The sequence below is a fragment of the Tachypleus tridentatus genome, chromosome 6, assembly GCF_004210375.1.
Source record: "Tachypleus tridentatus isolate NWPU-2018 chromosome 6, ASM421037v1, whole genome shotgun sequence".
Lineage (NCBI taxonomy): Eukaryota > Metazoa > Arthropoda > Merostomata > Xiphosura > Limulidae > Tachypleus > Tachypleus tridentatus.
This window is the reverse complement of record NC_134830.1, coordinates 156,098,302-156,124,405: the sequence shown is the minus strand read 5'-3', so window position 1 is coordinate 156,124,405 and position 26,104 is coordinate 156,098,302. Positions and strand designations below refer to the sequence as shown.

At 30.9% G+C, this 26,104-nt stretch overlaps 2 protein-coding genes across 2 annotated transcripts in view; both read left to right on the top strand.

Moving 5' to 3' along the window:
- Nucleotides 1–26,104, top strand: part of LOC143254190 (uncharacterized) — a gene marked incomplete in the record, with an annotated part of 711,062 nt that overhangs the window by 628,016 nt on the left and 56,942 nt on the right.
- Nucleotides 7,935–10,938, top strand: LOC143254140 (uncharacterized). Its single transcript, XM_076508930.1, has 2 exons — nucleotides 7,935–8,047; nucleotides 8,526–10,938. Exons 1-2 carry the CDS (start codon nucleotides 8,030–8,032, stop codon nucleotides 8,910–8,912), a joined length of 405 nt encoding a protein of 134 aa, XP_076365045.1. The 5' UTR covers nucleotides 7,935–8,029; the 3' UTR covers nucleotides 8,913–10,938.

The window sequence follows — 26,104 nt, the reverse complement described above, 5'->3', positions numbered from 1 at the left end:
AGCAGATGTAAACCACGTGTTGAAACAGCTAGCGTCAAGCGTTTACCTAGGGGCGGTGTTCTTGTTCGAGGTCAAGTAGCTACTGACGTAAATAAACTATTTAAAGAATAGCCCAAGGACGCCCTCGCACCTGGGAACGTGAATATATATTTTCCAGGAATTAAACCAGAGCCTAAGGCAATAGTAATCAGTAGGGTGCTTCACTCCATAAGAAAATAGGATATTGAGCAAGCATTACATAAACTAAATATACCATACACTAAAGTGGAAAGAATTATTTCCAAGGTCACTAAGAAACCAACAAATTTAGTAAGAGTTGACATGGAACAACATTAAAACATCTTGGAACTGATAAACAATGGTATCATTTTGTGGTACCAAATATTCCAAGTTGAACAGCTAAAAACACCAGCATTAGAAATTACACAGTGTTATAATTGCCAACAATATGAACACGTTTCGGAGGCGTGTCTAGCAACACCGAGGTGTTGCGAATGTGGCCGTGAACACCACATAACTCCATGTAAAAAAGATCAAGCTGAACCAAACTGCTGTAACTCTGGGGAAACACAAACAGTAAATTATAAAGGATGGGACAAATAAAAAGATAAACCAACGCATTTATGATATAAAAACAATAAAACCAACACAAGATAACACACCTAAATCCACAACTACAGGTCCATTTACATATGCACAAATGTTGAAAGAAAACACTACACAAACAAAACCACCAATAAAGAAACAACAAACTTCAACCAAAACAGTGAGCAATTTACAAGAACTTAACAAAATCACAGATACCACAATCAACCAAGAAAATAACAATGTTACAGTAAAATAAAACACAAACGATGAAACAAATCAAACAGTAAACTTAATTAAAAACATTGTTACAGAGTTCATTAGAGAATTTACAAAACCGACCCAATCGAAATATAGCATAGACCTATTCATAAACATAGCTAAAAAACACAAAAATCACATATACCGCAACTAATCACAACAATCATAGGATACATGCTAAAATTTTAATTACACAGTTCTATGTATCAACATCCAAGGTGCACTTGCTTCCAAGAAACACGAGATCGAAGACTTAATAAAAATATTAACCCTGTTATTCCTATTGTAAGTGTAACACTAATTTATCCTAAGAATAGATTCAAAATATGTAACTACACGTCAATAAGAAGAGATAGAAGAAATAACCAAGACACCAACAGAAGAATTATGTTATTATATGAAAAAAAACCTTTCCATTACTGATATCCAAATGAACAGCAGGAAGGAAAATATAATGGTTTATATCCTCTTAGAAAACCACTCGATTATAACAGTAGCGGGAATATATTGTTCTCCAACAAAATGTATAGACATAAATCTTATCTACAATATCTTTTATCATAACTAAAATACACTTGTAACAAATGAAGTGGGTTTCTCCTCATCCCGCATAAACTGCCCCAATCCTTTAAAAATTATTTATGTTAATTAAATAACTTATTAATAGCAACATATACAATTTTGTGCTTTTAACTCTACTTATATGAAACTTTATACATGTTTTTAATTTTACAACTTGTCAAGATCCGGATTATCGCCAGTAGAAATGATATTTTGAAATCTTACCTTTATTCAAAAAACAACCCGAAGGTAAAACAGTGCAAGAGAAGTGTACACTTGACATTACTGTAAACTTAATTAGGAAATAAAAATTCTACTTAAAACTTAGTTTGATTTTTTTTCGCAATAGAAAACATAAGACAATAAACTGAATATATTAAGAAATAAATTACAATTTATTGTTAAAAGAAAACTTTCGTTAATATGTCTGTCTGTGTGTTTCTCCTGTTCAAGGAACTCGATTTGATACAGAATCAAATGTTTGGTTAGGTTAATTTCTGTAGAATATATATCGAATGTTGACAGTTCGGAAAAGAAACGCTGTAAAATAAATATTGCTACATGGTCAAATGTTTGAACCGGATATTTATTTTGTACCTATACTGACATTCTTGTTATCGATATTTAATCAATAAGACAGCTGTTTACATTTCAGGAAGTTTTAAAATTGTTGGTATTCAATCTTTTGTAACTTGTTCTCACACTTTAGTGATGTCAATCTATTATAGTTTCTTATTGGTTAAACTCATTAGTTGATAGTTTCAACTAATTACAGACTAAACGCTAAACGAGCAGCAGAAACGTTTTCAACATGTTTTATTCAAGCATTGTTGTTCTTGGATCATCATTGTTTTATAAACGTGTGTACTGATACTTCACTGTATTCTGCATCACAATTCTCATTATCAATATAATACGAGACTTCAAAAATATTTAGCGAGGCCTCACTCCTACTTGCTTAATAAAAATCTCTGATAAATATTTACTCATAAAAGCTTACTTTTTCTATCCTTACATCTTACATCCATCACCATTTACAATTTAATATTAATAATGTAAATAAATGTATGTATGTAAACATATATACCATAAATTCATTATAAACTTTTTCACAGATATAATGATATACAGTAAACACACTCAATGATTGTACATTATCACATAATATTCATTAGCTATATAACATTTAACCATATAATATTTATCGTAAAAAAAACTCCAAATTAAGAACAAAGTGATTAATATGGTATACGTTATATTATTTAAGTTTAATTAATACAACAAATTCCAGTCCATCCGTAACAATCAAGACACGTCTCATTCGACTTCATTTCACGATCAGTTCTCTCATGTTGAACTCATAACAGAAATGTCTTCTCGGAAGAGATGTTGTTACAACTCTCTTACTTAATTGTTTTACACGCACTTCGATGTATCACTTAACACTTCTTCGCTCAAGTTGTCTTCTTCTGGAATAACACTATCGTAATGTGAGTTTTATTTTATATATCATTGATTAACTGTGTTGCGGTAATATTTTATAGCTTCTTTTGTTATGGGAAATTAATATTGTTATTGTACGCCTGTTTTCGAACATTTCATTTTTGGTTTCTCAAAGATATATAAATATATATATTAATTCATTCTATTAATTTTCATCTGTATATTAAACTTGTGATTAGGTAACTTCGCCAATTATTTACAAATTCAATATTAATGTTTAGCTGTCATAAATCACTCTACATCAAAATCAGATGGGATATCACTTCAGTGGCCTGTGAGTAAGAAAATCTTTTGTAATTGTCTAGGCCTGATTTGGTTATATTTTTGAATTTACAGCTCATCTAACTTACAATATGTCATTAAAGCCAATTTCTCACGTACTGTGTATAAGACCATACTTACCAGTATTACTACCAAACATACTGTTATCATTACTGAATAAGTCAACTTCCACTTATCTAATCTACTTCCTTCCGTTGTAGCTCTTCTGTGATGTACATGTTGTTAAAATTCCTTGATACTTACCCAGCTCTCGAACACGGCAAGTTTCGGATGTCATCCTATAAGATTGATAGTCGTTTAAAATTTAAATCTAGTTTTATTTTGTGAATTAACTGTAACTTTTTATGGGCAATAGCTTTTGCTAGTAGGGTACTCTTATATTCAACGGAATTTATGTATATTTAGCTTTACTTCTGAGACAAGAGGACAACGTAATTCCTTGGGTAGGAGCTGAACTTGTTCTGACCAATCTAAGATATCAACTATTCTTTAATTTAATTACATCAGTTCCATAAAGAAATCGATTTATATTTCATTTAGGGCATAGAATCGAATAGGTAATTTCATCTTTTACACATAAAATAACCAAGTTACTGGTGTTTTAATTTTCTAACAATAGAATAATGTAATTATAATTATTCTATTTTTAAAATGTTCAGGGTTACCTACTCTAAGGGGTCATATATCCCATTTTGGGATGCCTTTCTCTTTCATTAGAGCTAACGAACAGTTAAAGGTAGAAATCAAGTGTACAATCTTATACAATTTGAACATTCTATTCGTTGCTTTCAAACGCATCTCTATAACACCCTAAGTGTATCCTTTGCTGCAGCTGTCTTTACATAAGTTCATTTGTAATACATATAAATCTATTCACTATTTGTAGGTTTTATATATTGTATGTACGGAAGTAATTTCCTACCAATTTCATCTACTATTCGTTTTCAAATATATTTGGACGTATAAAGTATGAACTAACTTTCTGTCTTCAGCTACATATATAATACTTGTTCTAACTTAGATAACTCAGTCTTACAATTTCCAACTGTAAATAATAATTTTAATAGTTATTTTGAATTCTAGAATTGTAAACTAACATTTCAGTTCCTACTTAATGAAGTTCAGACTGTCTGATTCTGGTAAGTATCAAAATTTTGAAATGTTTTCTAAGACTTAGGACACTTTCCTAAATTTGTGGTCAATTAATTGAAGAGTCTGGGTTAATTAGTTCATTATAGTGATATGTTAAGTTAACCATTTCCATCTATACCTGTCTTTGTTGTTCGATTTTTTTGTTTAATTGACGTAAATCGTTCGTTTTTGCTTATGCGAAGAAAAATTTAAAAACATTTCCACCTGCGTCTATTAAACCACATTTTTGTGGAATCCGATCGGAAATCGAGACGCTGTCTTTAATATAATTTAAGTCTAATAACAAAACTTCTATCTTGATAAGATATCGTCTAACTAAGGTGTTATAGTTTTTAGTTACTTCCTGTATGATCTTTACTGAATATTAGACTGCTATTACTTGATTTGTTATGTGTAATGACGTCATATTTTCCGAACCACCGTCATCAAAACTAACACGACTACTTACGACAAAAGATTTTGCGAACAATATTACATCTTCTCGTAATCAAATTATTAATCAAAAATACTGTAAAAATGGTATATCTTCGAAAAATATTCACTTATCTCCTGATAATATAAGATTTTCTTCTTCAATAAAAAGCATACGCGTCATATTTCTTTCTGGTAAAATACGTTATTTGCCGCCATGTTTCCACTCACCAAAAGGGAAATGATCGTAGTAAAGATACAGATATTTCTACAACTAAAACATATAGAGAGAAATGTCTGATAACAACACAGACACAAAGATATATATATATAACATATTCAATAATGTTTATACACATCCTATATTATCAAGTTAAGTCTAATTACAGCTACGACTACGACTTAACAGATTGTTGAAAGCTACTAGCATACCAAGTGTTTCTTCTACTTAGCTAACAATAACTCTATTAGTGTTGTTTGTGGGGCTATGTAGAACTACTTGGGGATAAACTTTCACTCGTCTTTTAGTAGGAGTAAGGATTAATTCTTGTTGATTTGGTAAACGACCACATGATCTAAGGTTATAATCATGTTTAACAGTATCATCTTACGTCGTTATAGATGTTCTTGATACACGGTCCCTTGGAACAGGGATGTTGACGTCACTGGAGAGGGTATACGTAGGGTTATCTATGTCAACACTTCCATTACCTAATATAGTATTAACGTCCTATAAATTTTAAGTTTCTATCCTGGCTTCACAATCTCTTCATTATCATAAGATTAATCTAGCTTATTCAAATCATGAGATTCCACTTTTACATTTTCTTTTTTTGTCAGTTGTCTGGTTTTCATATATTCGTAATGATAGTGTTTTTTTCTTCAGTGTCTTTAATCTATTAACATGTACCAACTGTTTTCATTTTTTACACATCTCTTTATTCTCAAAATTAATTAAACTTGTTTCTTTAAGGACACTGAAAGTGTCTTTCCACAGTTTTACTTGTTTCTTGTTGTTTTCCCTCTTGACGATAAGGGTATATAACAATAATTTATATATTTTCCATCGTCGGTCCCGCCTTTTTATTTGTTTGCTTCTCTCTATGTAGAGCAGGTTGTGTTAAATGTTTATTATTTATCTCAAAGGCTAACTGCAGTCTCTGTAATAGCTTAGACTTGTAATCATAACCTTCTGCATGATAAAATATTTTTATGGTCATATCTCTTGCCTAGGCAGCAGTACATCTCTACCGTGTAATAGAAAAAAAACGGACTTTCCAAAGTAGACTCATTTGCAGCACTTTTGTAATAAATGAACCAGATCTTCCCAGGTTTTACTATCTTTCTCACAGTATTGAGAGATCATATCTAGCAAAGTTCTGTTTTCGCTTTTTGATCAGGCAAGCAAGTTATTTATTAACTCATGATTATTTTGTTCAGTAATCACATAATCTAAATCACAAATTATTGGGCCACACACTCACGTAAACTTAATAGATCAATTTTAATATTTAATTAGCTAATCTCCAAAGTGAGTTTACTTGATATGAAATTGGATTGGTGACAGTCGAAGCTTTCTTTGATAATACAGTTTTTTTAGAAGATACCATGACATCTGGCCATCTATTTTTATTTTAAGAAATGAAAGAATAGCTGTAAGACTCTTATATTCACTCTTGGTGCTTTACTATCAACTACAGTCAGAAATCTTTATTAGATGGGATTTTATCATAATCTTAAATCAAAATCTTCTTAGTTCACGGGAACATACACAAAAATAAACTTTTTTTTTTTCCTTTTTACTGTTTGAATCTCACTAGACAGCACTATGTTCCAGGAAATCTGTGAAATGAAATATTTATTTATCAAATGAAATCATGGTTTCAGAATATTTAAAAAAACAAAAATTAAGTTTATAGATTTCTCCATTTTTGTCGATTACAGTCCAAACATAAAATCCTTCTATTAACATATTTTCATCGTTTTCATTTCAATAATGCACTAAAACAGTGTTGTAGAACAATGCCTTTGGCTTTACTCTACGGTAACACTTCCATATTTTCTGCATGGTTACAGTTTTGATGCGATATAGGAAAACAGTATGACATGTTGTTGTCCAATTTAGTGAGATCCATCAAAACTGTTAAAAGTCAAACAGTATTATTAAATTCGCCAGCTTCGGATCTAATAAACCAATAAGGATCAGAATTTGATAAGAAATCTAGCGATATATTCGAGACGACATAATTTGTAGACATTATAAATTAATTATATGACAGATATTACAATCAATAAAGATAGTGTAACTATCCTTAAAAGAAGAATAGAACATTCCATACGAAGCACGTTCCAATTACTCGGAAACAAGATAGTAAAGTAAAGTAAATATTCGCATCGATTTCAGATCTGTTTACAGCTTTTGATTGAAACAATAATAAAGACAGAGAAACCTATTTAATGAGAACATGAATTGTTGATCATACATACTATACCAACGACAAAAATTGTTATTAAATAAGTACCTGACAGTAAAAATTAACGTTTAGAAGGTTTATTTATATTAGGTTGTGTTTGAGTGTTTTTATTACAGCAAAGCCACATTGGCCTTTCTGCTGAGTCTTCCGTACATTCAGTTGTCTCTACTGTAAAACATAGAACAATAAATCATTAAGAAGTAATTATTGAACGTACCGTGTAACGTATAATTTAAGTAAAATGGTAAATTTTATCTAAATACCCTTAATTTACTTATTCAGAAAGTTTGACATAACGTAACGGAACAAAACCAAACTCGTTTGGAGTGTGACACACAAATAAATAATAATAATGTGTAAAATAAAAACAAACAAATTAGAGTTTTGCATAAAATAATTGAGATTATAACATAGGAAATAAATAACTCTGTATTTTACTTTTGGGCGAAGTTATATAAACCACATAAGGCCTATTCAACACGATATCGTTCTTTGAAAGTACATTAGTAGCAGAAAGAAAAGTAAAAACATTTCTATAAAGTTTGTTGCGTTGATTTGTGATTTAAATTTGTTTGTCAATATATCTGGAAAAGAATCTAATTATGAAGTATGACCTTTGTATAATTTAAAATCAGTAAATAGTAATCTAGGTCATATAAGTTTCGTAACTCAGAACTATGGCCTTCACTGTGATGGCGTCATCACGACACATTATATAAATTCGTAACTTTGAAGAATACTATTAACATAACCAACTAACTTGCAACTGATATCAACGTCTTTTACCTTATTGGAGTATAATGAAGATCAAGTCAGTGGTAAGGTATTCAATTTCAGTGTAACAAAATTCCCAGTAAAATAATACTGTGACAAACGCTCTCATCATATAAAACAACAAACAAGAAAATTATGTTGAATTTCCCACCAAGCTCCTCGCGCGGAATCTGTCACAACACCAGTAAAATAATCTTTATGTTGACTAGATTCACTAAATTAATCAGTCATTTCTATTACCGTTATTAATATAAATTTGGTTTAACGATTTGGACTAAACATGAATAATGCCATTTATTTTATACTTAGTCTGTCTTGAACATTTCGTAATAAAATATTAAAACTTTATGGGGAAAAAGTTATAGGATAAGCTAATTTACATAGTGCTAGCTTGTGTAACTGTATGTTTCTGTGAAATAACTTTGAATCTACAAAATTTTCTCACGGAAGAAGCAAATAGCTTGGTTGTTTAATGGTCCTAGTTTCATAAAAAAATGAAATTTCATATTTATTTTTTTACAGAATTTTATTCTACTTTTGGTGATTACGGTCAACTATGTAGGAAGTTACGCTGAAAACGGAGTTAACAGAATAACCCGAAATATCCACAATGGTTATGGAGATTACGGATATATAGGGAGAAGTAGCAGAACTCTTAACAGACTCAAGAATAAAAGTGGTTTTAATAAGAAACCAAATTTCGGTACATGTATCGGAAATGGAAGATACAAGAAGAATATGTTTAGAAGAAACCCAGACGTAAGCTTGGTTTTTGACAGTGACCCTAACATCAGAGATAGGTTAACAAGAGCAACACGAACAGCAAGACAAGTAGGTTCCGATGGAAGAAGTGATATAAGATTGGATAGTGAGCTAAGAATGAATGACAGTTTACATTTGGACGCATAAAATCGTATTGGTGGAGGGAATTTGGTAAAAACTCACTTAATTTCGATGTTCAAGTTAGTATAAGTAAGTAAGAATATCAAAATTTAAAATCGGAAAAGTTTCAAATTTTCACTTTTGAAATAAAAAAGTTAATCAATTTAACAACCAGGCCATACCTCTCGGCTCGTGTATCTGAGGATCGCTGGTTGAAATCTTTTTCGTATAAAACATGCTTTCCCTATGATTGGTCAAAGTTTTCCCCAACATTTTCAAAATTCGTAACTTATGTTATGTCTTTTTTATTAATATGAACATTATCTCACAGGATAAAAAAATGCATACTCTGTTCTTTTAATAGCTATAACCCCATATTGTCATTGGTATGTTCAGTTTTTGGAAGAACCTGGTTTGATAACTTTATTGTTTTTAAATTTTTTGAATATTTAAAAAAACTTGCCGAATTCTAGTGGTAAATATAAGTCGTTGGTTTTTTAGGTAATGTCTCAGAGTTTACAATTTATACACATTAAAAAACGTATTGGTTTGAAATGAGAAACATAAGGGAATCTGCTCACTTTGTTTATTTAATACAAACTACACAGAGTTCTATCTGAACTTTGTTTATCGCATAGAACAAATATTAGCGATTTTAGTCACTAAAGCCATCGATAAGTCGTTGGGAGAATAGATACGACTGTCGTATTTGTGCATCGTAAGTAATCTCCAGTTTTATTAAAGGGTAAGAATGGAACATTTTATCTTCCACTTCACAATTAGCTGTAAGGAAAGAGGAGGAGATTCATAAATGGATTGGAGTCTGTGTTATATTATTTGTTACACAAGATCCCAGTGGTATATATATATATATATATATGAATATTTGTTATAAAAAACATTTAAAGAAAATTATGGTTATATTAATAAAAATATTATCTGTGTATATGTACAGATAAAAGTATAGTGCATATTGAAACGAACTAAAACAGTAATCAAATAATTTATAGTGTCCTTAAAACATAAACTTCTTTAATCAGTGATGACGAGAAATCCACTTGTTGAGAAACTTACATGCAAAAACGGCTCGTTTTGGGCCGAGAAAACACCTCACACAGAAGAGCGAACAACGTTTCGACCTTCTTCGGTCATCGTCAATATCAAGGAACGCCTTTCTACCTATATTAATATAATAAATAAAATTATATATTCAAACATCTAATACCGCCCTCTACATTTCGACACACAGTTACACAACCCCTTTCAAACATGTGGTCAGCTTCCGGTCAGTTACCTCTTTCTTTGTGAACCTGACGATGACCGAAGAAGGTCGAAACGTTATTCGCTCTTCTGTGTGAGGTGTTTTCTCGGCCCAAAACGAGCCGTTTTTGCATGTAATAAACTTCTTTAGATTAGCAAAGAGAGTGTTTCCAACTCTTTGTTAAACTGAAGATAACCTGAGAAGGTGGAAACTTTGAGCCCAACTTTATCTTAATAAACGTTTTAATACCATATCAGCCATCTAGGGATATATTTTTATTTCAAATAAGTTTCTCTTTATCACAAATAAACTTACCCATGCCTTTAAAAGTCATTATAGTTAATTAAATAACTTACTTATAACAACACCGACAATTTTGTGCTCTTAACTCAACTTATATGAAAGTTCATATATGCTTTTATTTTTAAAGTTTCTTAGGAACCGGATTACCGCCGAAAGAAATGATATTCCGAAATTTTACCTCAATTTAAATAACACCCAAAGGTTATATAGTGCAAGAAAAATATATTATTGAAAATACTGTAAATTGAATATTGAAATGAAAATTTTGCATTGAAACTTAGTTTTAGTATCTTTGGTAATAGAAAACAGAGAAAAATAAAGTAAAAATAAAGTGTAATTTATATTTAAAAGAAAACTTTCGTTAATCTGTCTGTCTGTGTGTTTCTCCTGTTCCAGGAACACGTTTCGTTACAGAATCAAATACTTGCTTACGTTAGTTTCCATAGAATATTCGATATTTGATCAATAAAACAGCTGTTTACATTTCAGGATACTTGTTAGTAATCAATCCTTCATAACTTTATATTCAGGATACTTGTTAGTAATCAATCCTTCATAACTTTATATTCAGGATACTTGTTAGTAATCAATCCTTCATAACTTTATATTCAGGATACTTGTTAGTAATCAATCCTTCATAACTTTATATTCAGGATACTTGTTAGTAATCAATCCTTCATAACTTTATATTCAGGATACTTGTTAGTAATCAATCCTTCATAACTTTATATTCAGGATACTTGTTAGTAATCAATCCTTCATAACTTTATATTCAGGATACTTGTTAGTAATCAATCCTTCATAACTTTATACTGTAGTGATGTCAAGCTGTCACAGTTTATTTTTTAGATCCATTTCTAATAAAGTGTCGATAGTTTCCACAACCCCTTTATAAACCTTGATAACGTCAACTAATTGCAGACTAAACGGTAAAGGAGAAGTGGAAACTTTCTCAACATGTTTTATAGAATCATTTTTGTTCGATAATAATAAATATTTTATATACGTTTGTACTGATACTTCACTGTATCCAGTATCACTTTTCTCATTATTAAACGAAATATTACGAGACTTCTAAAATATTTAGCGATGCCTCAATCCTAATTGTTTGAAAAGAAAAATTATATCTGATAAATATTTACTCGCGAAACCTCAATTTTTCCATCCTTACATCTTACATCCATCAACATTTACAATCTTCTATTAATAATGTATGTATATATATATATGTATATATATTTATTATGAAGTTCTTCATAGATATAGTAACAGTTAATAAACGCTTTCAATGACACTTAATTATGCACATAATATTTATTAGTTAAGTTACACTAATCTACATAATACTTCATAATAAAAAGACAGTGATTAATGTAGGTATACTCTATATCATATTAAATTAATTAATACATTAAATTGCACACCATCTGTAACAATCAAGAGACGTCATCATTCTTCTTACTTCCACTGTCAGTTCTCTTTTGGTCTTCTGTAACAATCAAGAGACGTCATCATTCTTCTTACTTCTACTGTCAGTTCTCTCCTGGTCTTCTCTTTGAACTCATACTGGAAAGGTCTTCAAGGAGTGGAATGTTGTAATAACTTGCACACTACACTGTTTTACACGCATTTCAATTTATCAATTAACACTTTTCCGCTCACGTTTTCTTCTACTTGAATAACATTATCGTAATGTGGGTTTTATTTTATCTGTCATTCATTAACTGTTTTGCAGTAATATTTCACAACTTATTTTGTTATCGTTTGTGAAAATTAATCTTGTCCTTTTACATCGGTTTTCGAACATTTCGTTTTTGGATTCTAAAACACATGTATATATTAATTCATTCTATTAATTTTGATCTGTATGTTTAACTTATGATTAACTAACGTCGCCAATTAGTTACGAAATTAATATTAACATAAAGCTATTATAAATCACTACAACAAAATCAGATGGGCTATCGTCGCGTAATTCAACCACTTCAGTAGCCTGAGTGTAAGACAACCTTCTGTTGTTGACTGAGCCTGATTTCGTTTTCTTCTTGAATTTACACAGCTTATCTAACTTACAATATGTCATAAAAGCCAACCTTTCACGTACTGTGCATAACATCATACTTACTAGTTTTACTACCAAACATAATGATATTATTACTGAATCAATCATCTTCTACTTATATCAGCTTCTTCCTTCTGCTGTAGCTCTCTCGTGATGTACATTTGTTGAAATTCCTTGACACTTTATCCAGCTGTCGAACAGTGGAAGTTTCGGATTTCATCCTGTAAGTTTGACAGTCCTTTAAGATTTAAATCTACATTTATATTCTGAATTATCTCTAACTCTTTTATAGTCAATAGCTCTTGCCAGTAGGGTTCTCTTATATTCAACGGACTTCCTATACATTTAGTTTTCCTTATAAAACTGAGAATATTATAATCTTTTGGCTCTGAGAAGATTCTTTTCTTTTTCGTTTGAATTAAGCACAAAACTACACAATGGGCTATCTATGCTCTGCCCACCACGGGTTTCGAAATTTGGTGTTTTGCGTAGTATGTCCGGAGACATACCGCTGAATCACTTAGGAGCCTGTGAAAAAAATAATTTTTGGTTAACCTAAGATATCAACTATTCTTTAATTTAATTACGTCAGTTCGATTTTTACCTCAATTTTATATGAACGAAAATTTTAAAAATTAAACAAATTTTGTTATTTAGCTATAGCGGGCGTTTTGTGCAGACTGTTGATATTCGATTAAAACTAGTTGTGGGACAGTCAGTGAACCTAATTCTTGAAAGAGTGATTGTCCGACGTTGAACTCTGATTGGAAGGATTTAAAGTCGTTTCTTCATCTCAAAGTTCATCATGACAACGTCAGTCAAGTAAACAACTTACAATAATTGAAAGAAGTGTTCTCTGTCGACATATCTAATACACTACATTTAATACATACAGAACAGGAACTGTATAAATTTGATAAAGAACACAGAGGTCACAATGAATTATTGGTCGGTTATTCATTTTTCACAATAACAGAATTGTACTAAGTTTTTTTCCTTTCGCTTCGCTGTAGGACATTAAGAGCCTGTGATCTCTGAAAGTATGTAAAACATTTTGGTGTTTTTGTTCAGCTACAAAGTTACTCACGAGTTCTCTACACTAGCTATCCCGAATTTTGAAATGATAGAATAGGCCTAGGGTAAAGGCAGCTAGACAACACCCACAGTCAATTCTTGAACTACCCTTGTCAGATCAAATATAGGAATTTGACTGCCACTCTCATAACGCACCCAAACTTCAAAGTTCCTTTTAAATAAAAACAGTATTGTATCAAATGTCGGTTACTTCGTCCTCCAAGATGTAAAAACTTAGTAACGTGGTAACAGGCTTAACTAAGTGCGACACCTAATGACTCTATTTATATTACGCAAATAAAACTAACACGACGACTTAAAGTTAATGAAGACGCACTATAACGTAATCAAATAACTGATTCTTGACCCACAATAAAAAATATACAGCGTTTACAATTATTTACATTTCTTTTATTGCATCACAATAAAATATAAATATATATTATTCGGATTTTGATGAATGCGTTTGCAACTTAAAACATCGCAAAAACAATAGAAACACAGCATAATAAAATGTAAGGCATTAGGTTAAAATCATTCCAAGGGAAAGAGTTACACAAGATCCACGTTTTGAGAAACTTTGGTTAAGAGACGAAGGCGGTTTTACGTAATGTTAGCCATATATCATTCATCCTTTTAATATTTACCTTATGTAGTGGCTCGAGTAATGGCATATGACATCGAAACTTTCATTATGTAATGAATGCTATCAGAAACGAACACACACTATACCGACATTATATCCCGTATAAGATTTAATACGTATGTAGTAACATTCATACACTAGAGAGAAAGATGCAACACACATTTCGTACTAATAACACGTATGAGCCACACTTGCATCTTGAAATGACTAATGGACAGTCTTAATACTTTTGTTCTTGAAATTCGCGCAAAGCTACTCTAGGGCTATCTGCACTTGCCGTCCCTAGTTTAGCAATGTAACACTATAGGGAAGGTAGTTGGTCATCACCGCCAACTCCTGGGCTACTCTTTACCAACGAATAATGGGATTGACAGTCACATTATAACGCCCCATAGCTGAAAGGGCGAGCATGTTTTCTGTAACGGGGATTCGAACCTGCGACCCTCAGATTACGAGTCGAGCGCCTTAACAACCTCGCCATTCTGGCCCATCTTAATACTTGGAAGGATTAAGAAAGGCTTCATTTTTCCTTAGTGATTTCATGTGAAAAAACAGGAAGAAAAAAACAGTTTTATAACGTACTTCGGTGAGGAAAACAAACTGTAATACTGGAAGGAACGAAACTCGATTATAATTATTAAGCAATAGCAGTTTTTATCACTAAATAAGTTACGTTGCAAAATTGCTTTCTCTGTATTCAGGAACTTGTGATTTAATCAGAACCACATAAAATCATTACATCAGTTTACCTTAGTCCTAACAAGCGAATTTTTAAAGCTAGTTTCGTTATTCAACATGGCTGCGATACATAATTCACCATACAACTTGTCTCTTCGTTATCCAACGCAACAGTAATGCATAATTCACTGTATGACTTATAACTTGACTTATAGAAAAACTCAGCTTACTTCTGCTTTCCTTGTAGCTCATGATAAATAAAGTAGATAACCTTTTACAAACTCTTAAAAAACCACGGGTTACAACAACAGATATTCATTTTTAAGATGAAGGAATGCTCCGCACGAAAAACCGGGTTCTCAAAAGTCTAGGTAGCCGATACTGCAATTTAACTGGTAACGAAAGAAACACGAGAGTTCATTTAAGGAATTAGAAGCTGTCTCAGAATATTTCAAATCATTATAAAATATTTGAAGATTTCAAGAATAACAACACCAGTGGTCAACCTCCAAACAATTATGAGATAATATTCTAAGTATAAGACAATTATTGGAATGAGTTGGTGTATCGGCTACCTTTCTCAGATCAACTGGAATGGAGAATACAAGAGTTCCTATGGTTATGACACAATATAATCAAATATACGGAAACAAGATGTCCTGCACAAAGATACCGGCTCCGTAGTGTTGCGAAATAGATATAAAAGACCGGAGTTAAACAAGGCAGAAGGAAGAAGAAAGGAAAACAACACAAATATAAAAGTCGATCAAAGAAAGAGACGCAGGGAAGGGAATAATACGGTGCCAGTAAAAAATTAAAAGCTTATTTCTAAACCTACGTGTTATTGGTTACCTACAGTAATTTGTTATGTTTACAGTAGTGCGAGTCAAATTTCTAATAATATGTAAAACAAGAATAACGCAGATGTCAAAAAGAACGTAAACGAAGAGTTTAGTAAAAGTAACCCTACCGAAGACCAACGTAAAAACATTCAAAACGCAAAATTTTTTTCGGTCAAATTCATGTCGTTGATAAAATATGTTCAGATTAAACACTTCCTCGTAGGCTCAGCGATAAATTTTAGTCCTTAAACTTACCCGATTGTTTTCTTAATTATTATTTGCTACAAAAGAAAGAAATGATAAAAAACTAATTGTGTATCGAACTTGTCATTTTATTAGATCTCCAGTTATTATTCCTTAGAAGTTGCATTTTTAACATTTTCAAACTATATTTTACGCTTGAAGAACACCGTCAACTATGACTGCTCCCCCCCACAGGTGCCAAATTAAATCGATTGTCCTTTTCTTTCATCAGTGAAACGCATCTCTAAAAACACCATAAGTCTGTCATTTACTATGGCTGTCTTTATTTCAGTCCATGTATAATGCATATAAACCTCTAACCATTTGTAGGTTTCCCAAAGTGTAAGTACCGAAGTAATTTCCTTTCAATTCCATCTGACACTTTACTAATTTACTTGGACATATAAATTATGAACTCTACGTTCTGTTTGCAGCTACATACAATGCTTGTACTAACTAAGACAACTCCGTCCCACTATTTCCAACTGTAAATGATAATTGTTGTTAGTTATTCTGAATTTTAAATATTAAATATTATGGTATATATAAAATTGTTCGTAATGGTTACTAGTGTTTAAGGACACTTTTTCATTTCCTGTTCATGTAATTCAAGTGTCTGGTTTAATTAATTCATTATAGTCACTTGTTAAATTAACAGTTTTTATCGATAGATGTTTTCGTTGTTCTACTTTCTTGTTTAATTTACATAGTCTGTTTTTGTTAATTTTTTTAATAAAATTTCAAAAGATATCCACCTTCGTCTATTAAACCACGTTTTAGTGGAGTCCAATCGGAAATTGAAAAGCTATCTTTAATATCCCTCAATTCTATCTTAACAAGATATCGTCTAACTTCGGTGTTATAGTTTTTAATTAATCATTGCTGTTAGATCCTTACTAAACATAAGATAGCTGTTCCCTAATTTGTTATTTGTCATATGTCCCACATACACATATACATAAGATATAGAACGAAGATTATACAAATACTATATTGTCAATTTAATTGTATTTACAACAACGCATATGGCTAAACATATGGTTAAAGCTTTTAGCATACTATGTGTTTCTTCACTAGACTTAAATCTACTCTAATAATGTTATTTTTGGGTCTATGTACAAATATTTGTGGATGAAATTTCACTCGTCTCCTTTTAGGGGTAAGGATTACTTCTTGTTTGGTTGGTACATGACCTCATGATTTAAGGTTATAATCATGGGTAACAGTAGTTTACATCGTTTTAGATATTCTTGACATACTGTCTTTGGGTACAGGGACAGTGAGGTCATTAGACACGCTAAACGTAGGGTCATCTATATCAACGCTTCCATCACCCCATACGGTATTAACGTCATTTAATTTTAAATTTTTATCTCGGCGTCACTTATCTCTTCATCGTCATAAGATAAATTTAGTTTAGTCGAATCATTAGTCTCGACTTTTATATTTTCTTTTTTGTCAGTTTTCTGGTTTTCATCAGTCATATATTCGTACTGATAGGGTTTCATATCCTTCAGTTTCTTTAATCTGTTGACATGTACGAACTGTTTGCTTTTTCGATAGTTTTCTTGGAATCTCAAAATAAATTGGATACGTTTGTGTGAGGGCTCGAAAAGGGTCTATCCATTGTTTTACTAGTTTCTTGGTATTTTCTTTCTGAACGATATGGGTATGTAACAATTGTTTATATGTTAATTTTATATCATTAGTTTTTTTTTCTTTTTATTTGCTTGATTCTCTCTATGTTTAGCAATTTTGTTAAATGTTTATTCGTTAACTCAAATGCTTATTGCATTCTCTGTAATAGCTCGGTCTTGTAATCATAACTTACTGCATAATTAACTATTTCAGAGACCATTATCTTTACATTGGCAGCATTACATCTTTTCTCTGTAGCTGGAAGAACTGAATTTCCAGAGTAGACTCATTTTCAACACTTTGTAACAAGTTAACAAGCTCTTCCAAAGATTTCTGATCATTATCATGGTATTGAGAGATCATATGTAGCAAAGTTCTGTTGAATATTTCTACTAATATTGTAGCAGCTCGATAAAAGGTAGTTGTTTCACTTTTCTGAGCAATTAACCGCTGACAAATGTCTTTTATTAACTTGGAAATGAAGACAGTGTCTCTCTCCGTCAGTAAGAACGTATAATGTAAGTAAAACGTAAATTTTTCATCTAACTAACCTTTGATAAACTCAGTTAGAAAGCTTGCATAACATAACGTAAATGTACCTGCCCTAAACTCAGTAGGAGTGTGAGAGGAAAACCAATAACGATAAAACGATAAAATAAAAATCAAATTAAAGTTTTACACAAACAAACCCGTATTGTAACGAAAAGAAACAAATAACTCTGTAATTTACTTTTCGACGAACTAGCAATATTAACACCATCATGATTATTTGTCATTGTGTCGGACATTGAAAATACATTAGTGTCAAAAGAAAATTAAAAAACATTTCTGTAGAATTCATAGCGTTGATTTGAGATTTATATACGTTTGTCAATACATCTGCCTAGATTCACTAAACTAATCAATCGTTTTTAATATCTACTACAATTATTAATGCAAGTTGGTCTAAACGATTAACAGTAAAGATGAATAATACCATTTATTTTATGCTTAATATGATCTATGTTAGAACATTTCACGATAAAGTGTTAAATCTTTAAAACGATAGGCTACTTTCCATCGTACTGTGTTTTTGTATCTCTGTGATTCTGTAAAATAACTTTGGATCTACACAATTTCTTGACAGTCGAATCAAGTAGTTTATTTTTTATTTAATAGTCATAGTTTTATAAAAAATTGAATTTTCATATTTGTTTTTATCACAGGTTTTCATTCTGCTTTTCATTACTCTGGTGTACACTGTAGGAAGTTACTCTAAAAACGGAAATAACGAAATAACTCGAAACATCAATAATGGTTATGGTGGTCATGGAGATATAGGAAGCGACAGTAACACTGTTGATAGATATAGGAATAAAAGTGGTTTTTCCAACCAACCAGGCTTTGGAATAGGTAACGAAAATGGAAAGTACAAGAAGAATATGTTTAGAAGAGACACAAGCTTAGGCTTGGGTTTTCACATTAACCTTAACTTAAGAGGTGGTTTGGGGAGACGAACACGAACAGCAAGAGCAACAAGAAGAGAAGAGGAAGAGGAACACGATAGAAGAGTTAGGTACGAATGATTATCAATCGATACTTGGACGCAGAACATCGTACTGTAGGAGGATAATTGATAACAGCTCACTTAATTTCGATGTTGAAGTTACTCTTAATAAGTGAAGAAATCAAAATGTAAACACGAAAACGTTTCAAAGTTTAACTTTTCTAATGATACTTCAATGAATTTAACCACTAGGCCATACCTCTCGTCTCATGTATCTGAGGATCGCTGTTTCAAATCCCTTTCGTATAAAACATGTTTTCACTATCATTGGTCAAAGTTTCAACAGTTTCAAAATTTGTGACTTATGTAATGTTTTATTATTATTAATATAAACATTATCTCAGAGAATAAAAGAATGCATAATCTGTTCTTTTTATAACTATCACACCTTGTCGTCACTGGTTTGTTAATGTTCTGGAAGAACCTGCATTAATAAATTTATTGTTTTTAAATTTTTTTGAATATTTAAAGAATTTGCCGCTTTCTAATGCTTAATATAAGTCGTTGTTTTTCTAAGTAATATAGAGGCTTAAAAAATATACACATTAAAAAACGTATCATGTCTCAAATGAAAAACATAAGGGCCTTAGATCACTTTGTTTATTTAATGCAAAGCTACACAGTGGGCAATGTGATCTTTGTTTGTTGCATAGAACCTATATCAGATATTAGCGATTTAAGTCATTGATAAGTCGTTGGGGAAAGAGAGAAAACAGTTGTGTTTGTGCAACATAAGTAATTTTCAATTTTATTAAAGGGTAGGAATGGAACATTTTAACTTCTACTTCACAATTAGCTGAAAGGAAATAAGAGGAGATTCATAAATAGAATAGCGTCTGTGATATATTATTTGTTGCACAAGATCCCCCCTGGTGTATGCATATATATATATGTCTGTTATAAAAACACTTAATAGAAATTGAACTGATATAAATAGAAAAATTATCTATATATATATATGTATAGATAAAATTATAGTGCATATTGAAACCAATTACAACACAAATAAAATAATTTATAGTTGTCTTCAAACATCAACTTTTTCAGAATAACAAAGAGAAAGGTTGCAGCTCCTTGTTATTCTGAATATGACCTACATTGGTGGAAATGTTGTTGTCTACTTTATTTTAATAAAAATTTTAATACCCATACCAAACGTTTTGAGATAATTTTTGCTTCAAGTGAGTTTCTCGTCATCACGAATAAACTCCCCCAATCCTTTAAAAATTATTAAAGTTAATAAAATAGTTCTTTTTAAAAACTTGATAAAAATTTAAAAAAAAAAAAATTTTTACAACTTCTTAGAATCTGGATTATCGCCGATAGAAATAATGTTGTGAAATATTTCCTTTATTCAATCAACAACCCGTAGGTTATATAGTGAAAGAAAAATATATTGAAATTACTGCAGACTGAATTTTGATATAAATAAATTTTGCATTGGAATTTAGTTTGATTTTTACGTTACAGAAAATAGAGAACAATAAACTGAAAAAAGTAAGAAATAAAGTGTAATTGATATTTAAAAGAAAATTTTCGTTAGTTTGTTTGTCTGCTTTTCGCCTTTACCAGGAACATGTTTCGATAGAGAATCAAATGCTTAGATAGGCTAGCTTCTTATTAGGATATTTTGAAAAAAATATTTGAATAACGAAATTAATCAATGGGTTTATTAAAGAAAAACGTCAGTGTAGTTTTATAACATTTAGACTAATTTATTGATTCCACACCGCAGTTAGTTTCAACTTGTAAACTGAATAAAGTTTTATACATGTAAATATAGTATTTAGTTTATCATGAACAGTGTTTAGCAGAAATGTAATATTTTTGACATTCTTTAGAGGAACTAAAAGAAATGTGGGAGAAAATGATATACACTTAAAAGTTCCAGAGTCTAACATATCTTAAATTATTTTGTACCAATAGAGGGCAGCATCATATATAAATAAATGTTTTAATATTTAGACAATTTAATATTTAATTTATTTTTAATATATATGAAATATACGTTTATAAACGTTCTTCAAGAAATGTTACACCTTTATTGACTTGTCACTGACAACCAAATTTCACCTTTGTCATTACAATTAATAAATCTCAGGATCAAACATTTGACCGTGTTGTAAAACAAATATGTCTTGAAGTCGATTCTAAGACGAGAGGCGGAAAACTTTCGAAACGTCGTCCTCTTCACTTGCTTCCACAACAGGCAGTTGCCGTCCATTCTGCGAAGTTTCATAATATTTGATATTTTTTCCCATCCATATAAGTGTTAAATTAATCTAATACAAGTACAAAGCATCAGAGACATACACAGGTGATGACAAAATATATACAATTATTTTATTTCTCGTGAAATATTGTGAAAAGAATAATCTTATTTTTCGTATTGTAATCATGTCATAATGTAATTCATTTTTAAAATATGTGGATTAAATACTCATTGAGAATAAACTTTCTGAAACAAAATAAATAAGTTTTATAATGATCATGTTTATAATACAGAGGAGTTATAGAAAAAATATAGAAAACAAAACACATTTAAGTTGTGTGTTAACTTTTCATACAACTAAACTTGTTACAGTTTCAGTTTACAGCTGGCCAATTATAAGATGGTAAACAACGGTGTGTGAATATAAGGAATTCATCTATTGGGTAAACAAGTATTATGTCCTATCCCGGGAAAACAAAACAACTTCATTATATGTTTTATATTATCGTTCAAGTTCGTAAAATAAAATTTTTTGTGATTCTTCGTATGTACGGAAAAATAAGATTTTCACACCTGTATCCTGAGACAAGACTGTAAGAAGGTTCATGTTTCTAAGACAAGACGATTGTAATAATTTGGGTTATTCAAATAAAATTCGTAACTATTAACCCTATTAACTTGGTTGTATAATAATCATACGATGAGCGAGAGGTTCTTCATATTTACTGACGAAAGACACAAATATTAAAACTTGCCACAACAGAAGATGTGTTGCACGAAGTCGATAGCTCTCACTATACCTTCTCCCCCGCTGGTACTTCGGTAAGTCGATGGACTAACAAAGCAAAAATCGGGGGTTCAATACCCGTCTGTGTTTTCAGCAGATAGCCTGATGTGTCTTTGCTATAAGAAAACACATACACACACTATCCGTTATAAAACTGGTGACGTAATTAAACAGGGGCAGCAAACTAAACATAAATATGTGAGACAACATATATTCATTCACAAAAATATTTTGTTCCTGTTGACATGAACCGTAACTGGATAGTGGTGCTGGACTTACAAGACAGTTCAGTTGTTTCTTTACATTTATGCACAAAACTACAGAAGGGTCTTTTTGGGATATGTCTTCCACGGGTATCGAAACATTCAGAATCCTGGAACATTATATAAAATATAATTGGTGATTAGGGGTGGGATAATTGGTTCCTCTGCGAAAAGACCTCATATGCTATACTTTGTATGTTCTCCTTTTGATAGGAAGTCGTTTTTTGTATTATCATAAGAAGATATGTCACAAAAATTCAAACTCAAATTTTACAACGAAGTGTAAGAAACCTAAGTGTGATTTACGTTTTCACAACAAGTTTTAAGTATCAAAGATTTAGTTTTTTCGGACATTGCAATACTTTTATTAGAATACGCAGATACTATTACTAAACCAACAGGCCAGTCTAATAACTTGTGGCAGGGATGTTTTGAATTGAACCATATGAGAGTATCGTATAACATTCAGTGTTAGGCCTAACTAAGCCTGTTAAATTTGACTGATTCTTCACATTTCACGAAATTAAAAGTAGAGGTTGTACAAAGTACCAACATGTTCGTTTAAACGAAATCGAAACTCAAGACATGTTGTTTAGTTAGATATCAGTTATTACTCTAAGTCTTCCACTCAGCTCTTCGACCCTTAAATGCAAACGAGATGATGAAAACTTCGTAGCTCAAGTAACATCATAAAAGAAAGTTTTAAATGTATTTAAAATTCTTTTTCTTATGGTTTCAAACAGAAATTGGATCAAATAAACTCGGAAGGGCCTTTAAATAAAGTTCCAGGGTCATTTATTCACGATTCTTTTGAATATGATATGCATCTTGAAGAGTATATGTTTTGGAACGAATGAAAAAGAACTTTTTTTGTAACTTACGTTACAATTGACGTTTAAACACGAGATAAACAACGTCAAATCATCTTATAGTTAAGTGATTTTTATTAGCAAGTGTTCCGTTTTCTTATTCTGGTTTCTAACAACACTTAAACATAAACAGCAATTGAATTGCTACATAATGATATAAACAACAAAGCTTGAAATTACTTAAAATCGTAGTCTGGTAATCGAAATCGTTAAAATCACGTTTATCAAGATCGAACAAAATCCAAGAGAATTTCAACTAGTTTATAATTCCATTTCAGTATTTTAATATTTTTATTTCTGGAAAACAAACTGAATGCACTAATAAAAATGTGAAAAACAAAAACATGTTATAATTTATACATTGCTTACCACATAACCCTGAAATCTTGAGTGTTCAAATTATATTTTAACGTGAAACATTTGTACATACAATTTCGTGAGTTACTTTAAAAAAAGTCAATGTGAGGTCATAAGGGATGAATCTTTCGGGTCAAAGGTCAAGAGTTCTGGTCACACTGAGGCAAAATAATATGATAGTTTAATGTGATATAAATGTTAAATGTAGATTATTTTAAGCGTTTGGATATACTTCTCTGTTTTATTCTTGTTACCTGTTCTAAAGATTATACTGATGCATGTTTTTTATCACTGGGAGATTATTCTGGCGTCAAAGAGATTATTCTTATTAATTTTATTATTGTAGAAATTAAATATTGATTTCCTTTTGCTTGCTTAAACAGAAGAAAAGTGAATAAAACTGATAGATAAAATTATAAATTGACACGTCTAACTGAACAGTTTTTGGTTTATTTAGAAGTGTCAATTTATTCTTCATTATCTTTTGTCTAATTTCCCCATCTTCCTCTCCCCAGTGGCTCACCGGTATGTTTGCAGACTCACCTCACTAGAAATCGGTTTCCAATACATTTAGTTGGCAGAGCACAGATCTCCCATTGTGTATCTCCCTGCTTAATTCCAAACAACAAATTATTATCAAGCAAAACACTGAAGGATTCATTTTTGTCCATGTGACTAACGTGGTTGGTTTAACCTCAAAAAGGCACTTGTAATGGATATTAAAATGCATGTGTTGGAAAGATGAAAAGATAAAAAGGTGTTTAATGTATAATGGAGTGAAATAACAGTAATGACATTATTACATTTTCGTTTGTTGTTTTTTTTCTAAACTTTGTAAAAATCATGTCGTTGCTTTTAAATAAATTTTTCAGAGTGAAAAAGTTACTTAATGACAGAGTTGATTATCTAAAGGGTTGAAAATCTATTTGTAACTATTTCTACGTATGAATTACTTCGAACCTTGCGCATTGGAGACTTTTTTATATTTTCTTCTGTGGAATGTCATAGCTTTGTTAACGACCACTATACAACGCAAGAAAACAAGTTGAGACGAAACAAAGATAATTAATTGATCAACTGAAGTGCTTATCTAAGAAAGTAAACATATACTGTTAGTACCATTAGAGAAATGGAAATTTTTTCTCATTGCTTTTGAACAACAGGTACAAAGATATACAACTTCGTTTTCCAATTTTTCAAAAAAATATTATGAAGCAAATTAACTTAATTTTTTTTTTATTTACGAAGCTGTAATAAGCTTATGTTGCTTTTGTTTGTGTTTTATATAGAATTTTTACACAATGTATACCTGTGTTTTACCTACTGTGGGTATCGAAATCTGAATTTTAACGTTATAAGCTATTATACAAATTGAGCAAAAACTACTGGTGCATTAATAATCATAACATTGATATAAACAATGAACAAAAAAAGCTTGATTTTCCCCTAAGTAAAACGAACCGACGTAAGTTATTACTTTTACGCTTGTTTTGGTCTTTCTTATCTTTAATTCTTTATTATTATTATAAACAAACAATAGTATTAAAATGTACCAGTTATAGGCAAACAATAAAACACGAATCCACCAGTCATAAGCAAACAACATCAAACAAATCTTCTTGTTATAAACAAACAATATAATGCAAATTTACTTGTTATAAACAATGTAATACAAGTCTACTTATCACAAACAAACAATACAACATAAATTTACCTATGATAAACAAACAATATGAAACAAACCAATTTTTGATCTTTATTTGAAAGAAATTAAAACAATGTATAGGTGAACTTTGAACGCAAGCACAAACAATGGGCTGTCTGCGTACTGTTGAGCTGAGCTCCGAATTTTATCATTTTAAGTTGAAACTTACTTGTAACAAACATGCAACAAACGAAGAAAATTATGATGATCTACGAATATAATAATTACAAAATTAAAAGAAAATAGTAGAAAAGAAAAGAGAAGCGTAATAACGAATTTATCAGAGTGATAAAAGGTTGTCAAAGTCTCAACATATGAATCATCAAAATTCATATTATACATGAAAGAAAATGTAACATGATATAGGAGAAAAACGTCTGTAATAGTTAAAATTCTCTTTGTATATATCGACTCATTACCTGAGGATCGCGGGTTCGAGTCCACGTCAAACCAAAATACTCGCCCTCTCAGCCGTGGAAGCGTTATAATGTGACGATCAATCCCACTATTCGTTTGTAAAAGAATAGCCTAAGAGTTATCGGTGGGTGGTAATGACTTCCGTCTATCTTACACTGCAAAATCAGGAAGGGCTAGCGCAGATCATGCTCGAGTTGGTTTCCGCGAAATTCAAAACAAATCAAACCAAACCGAACAAAAAATTGCATATCTTTAAAAATTTTGTTGCTAAAGGTATTTTGCAATAGAGAATAAATGATATACCTGAATTTATTTT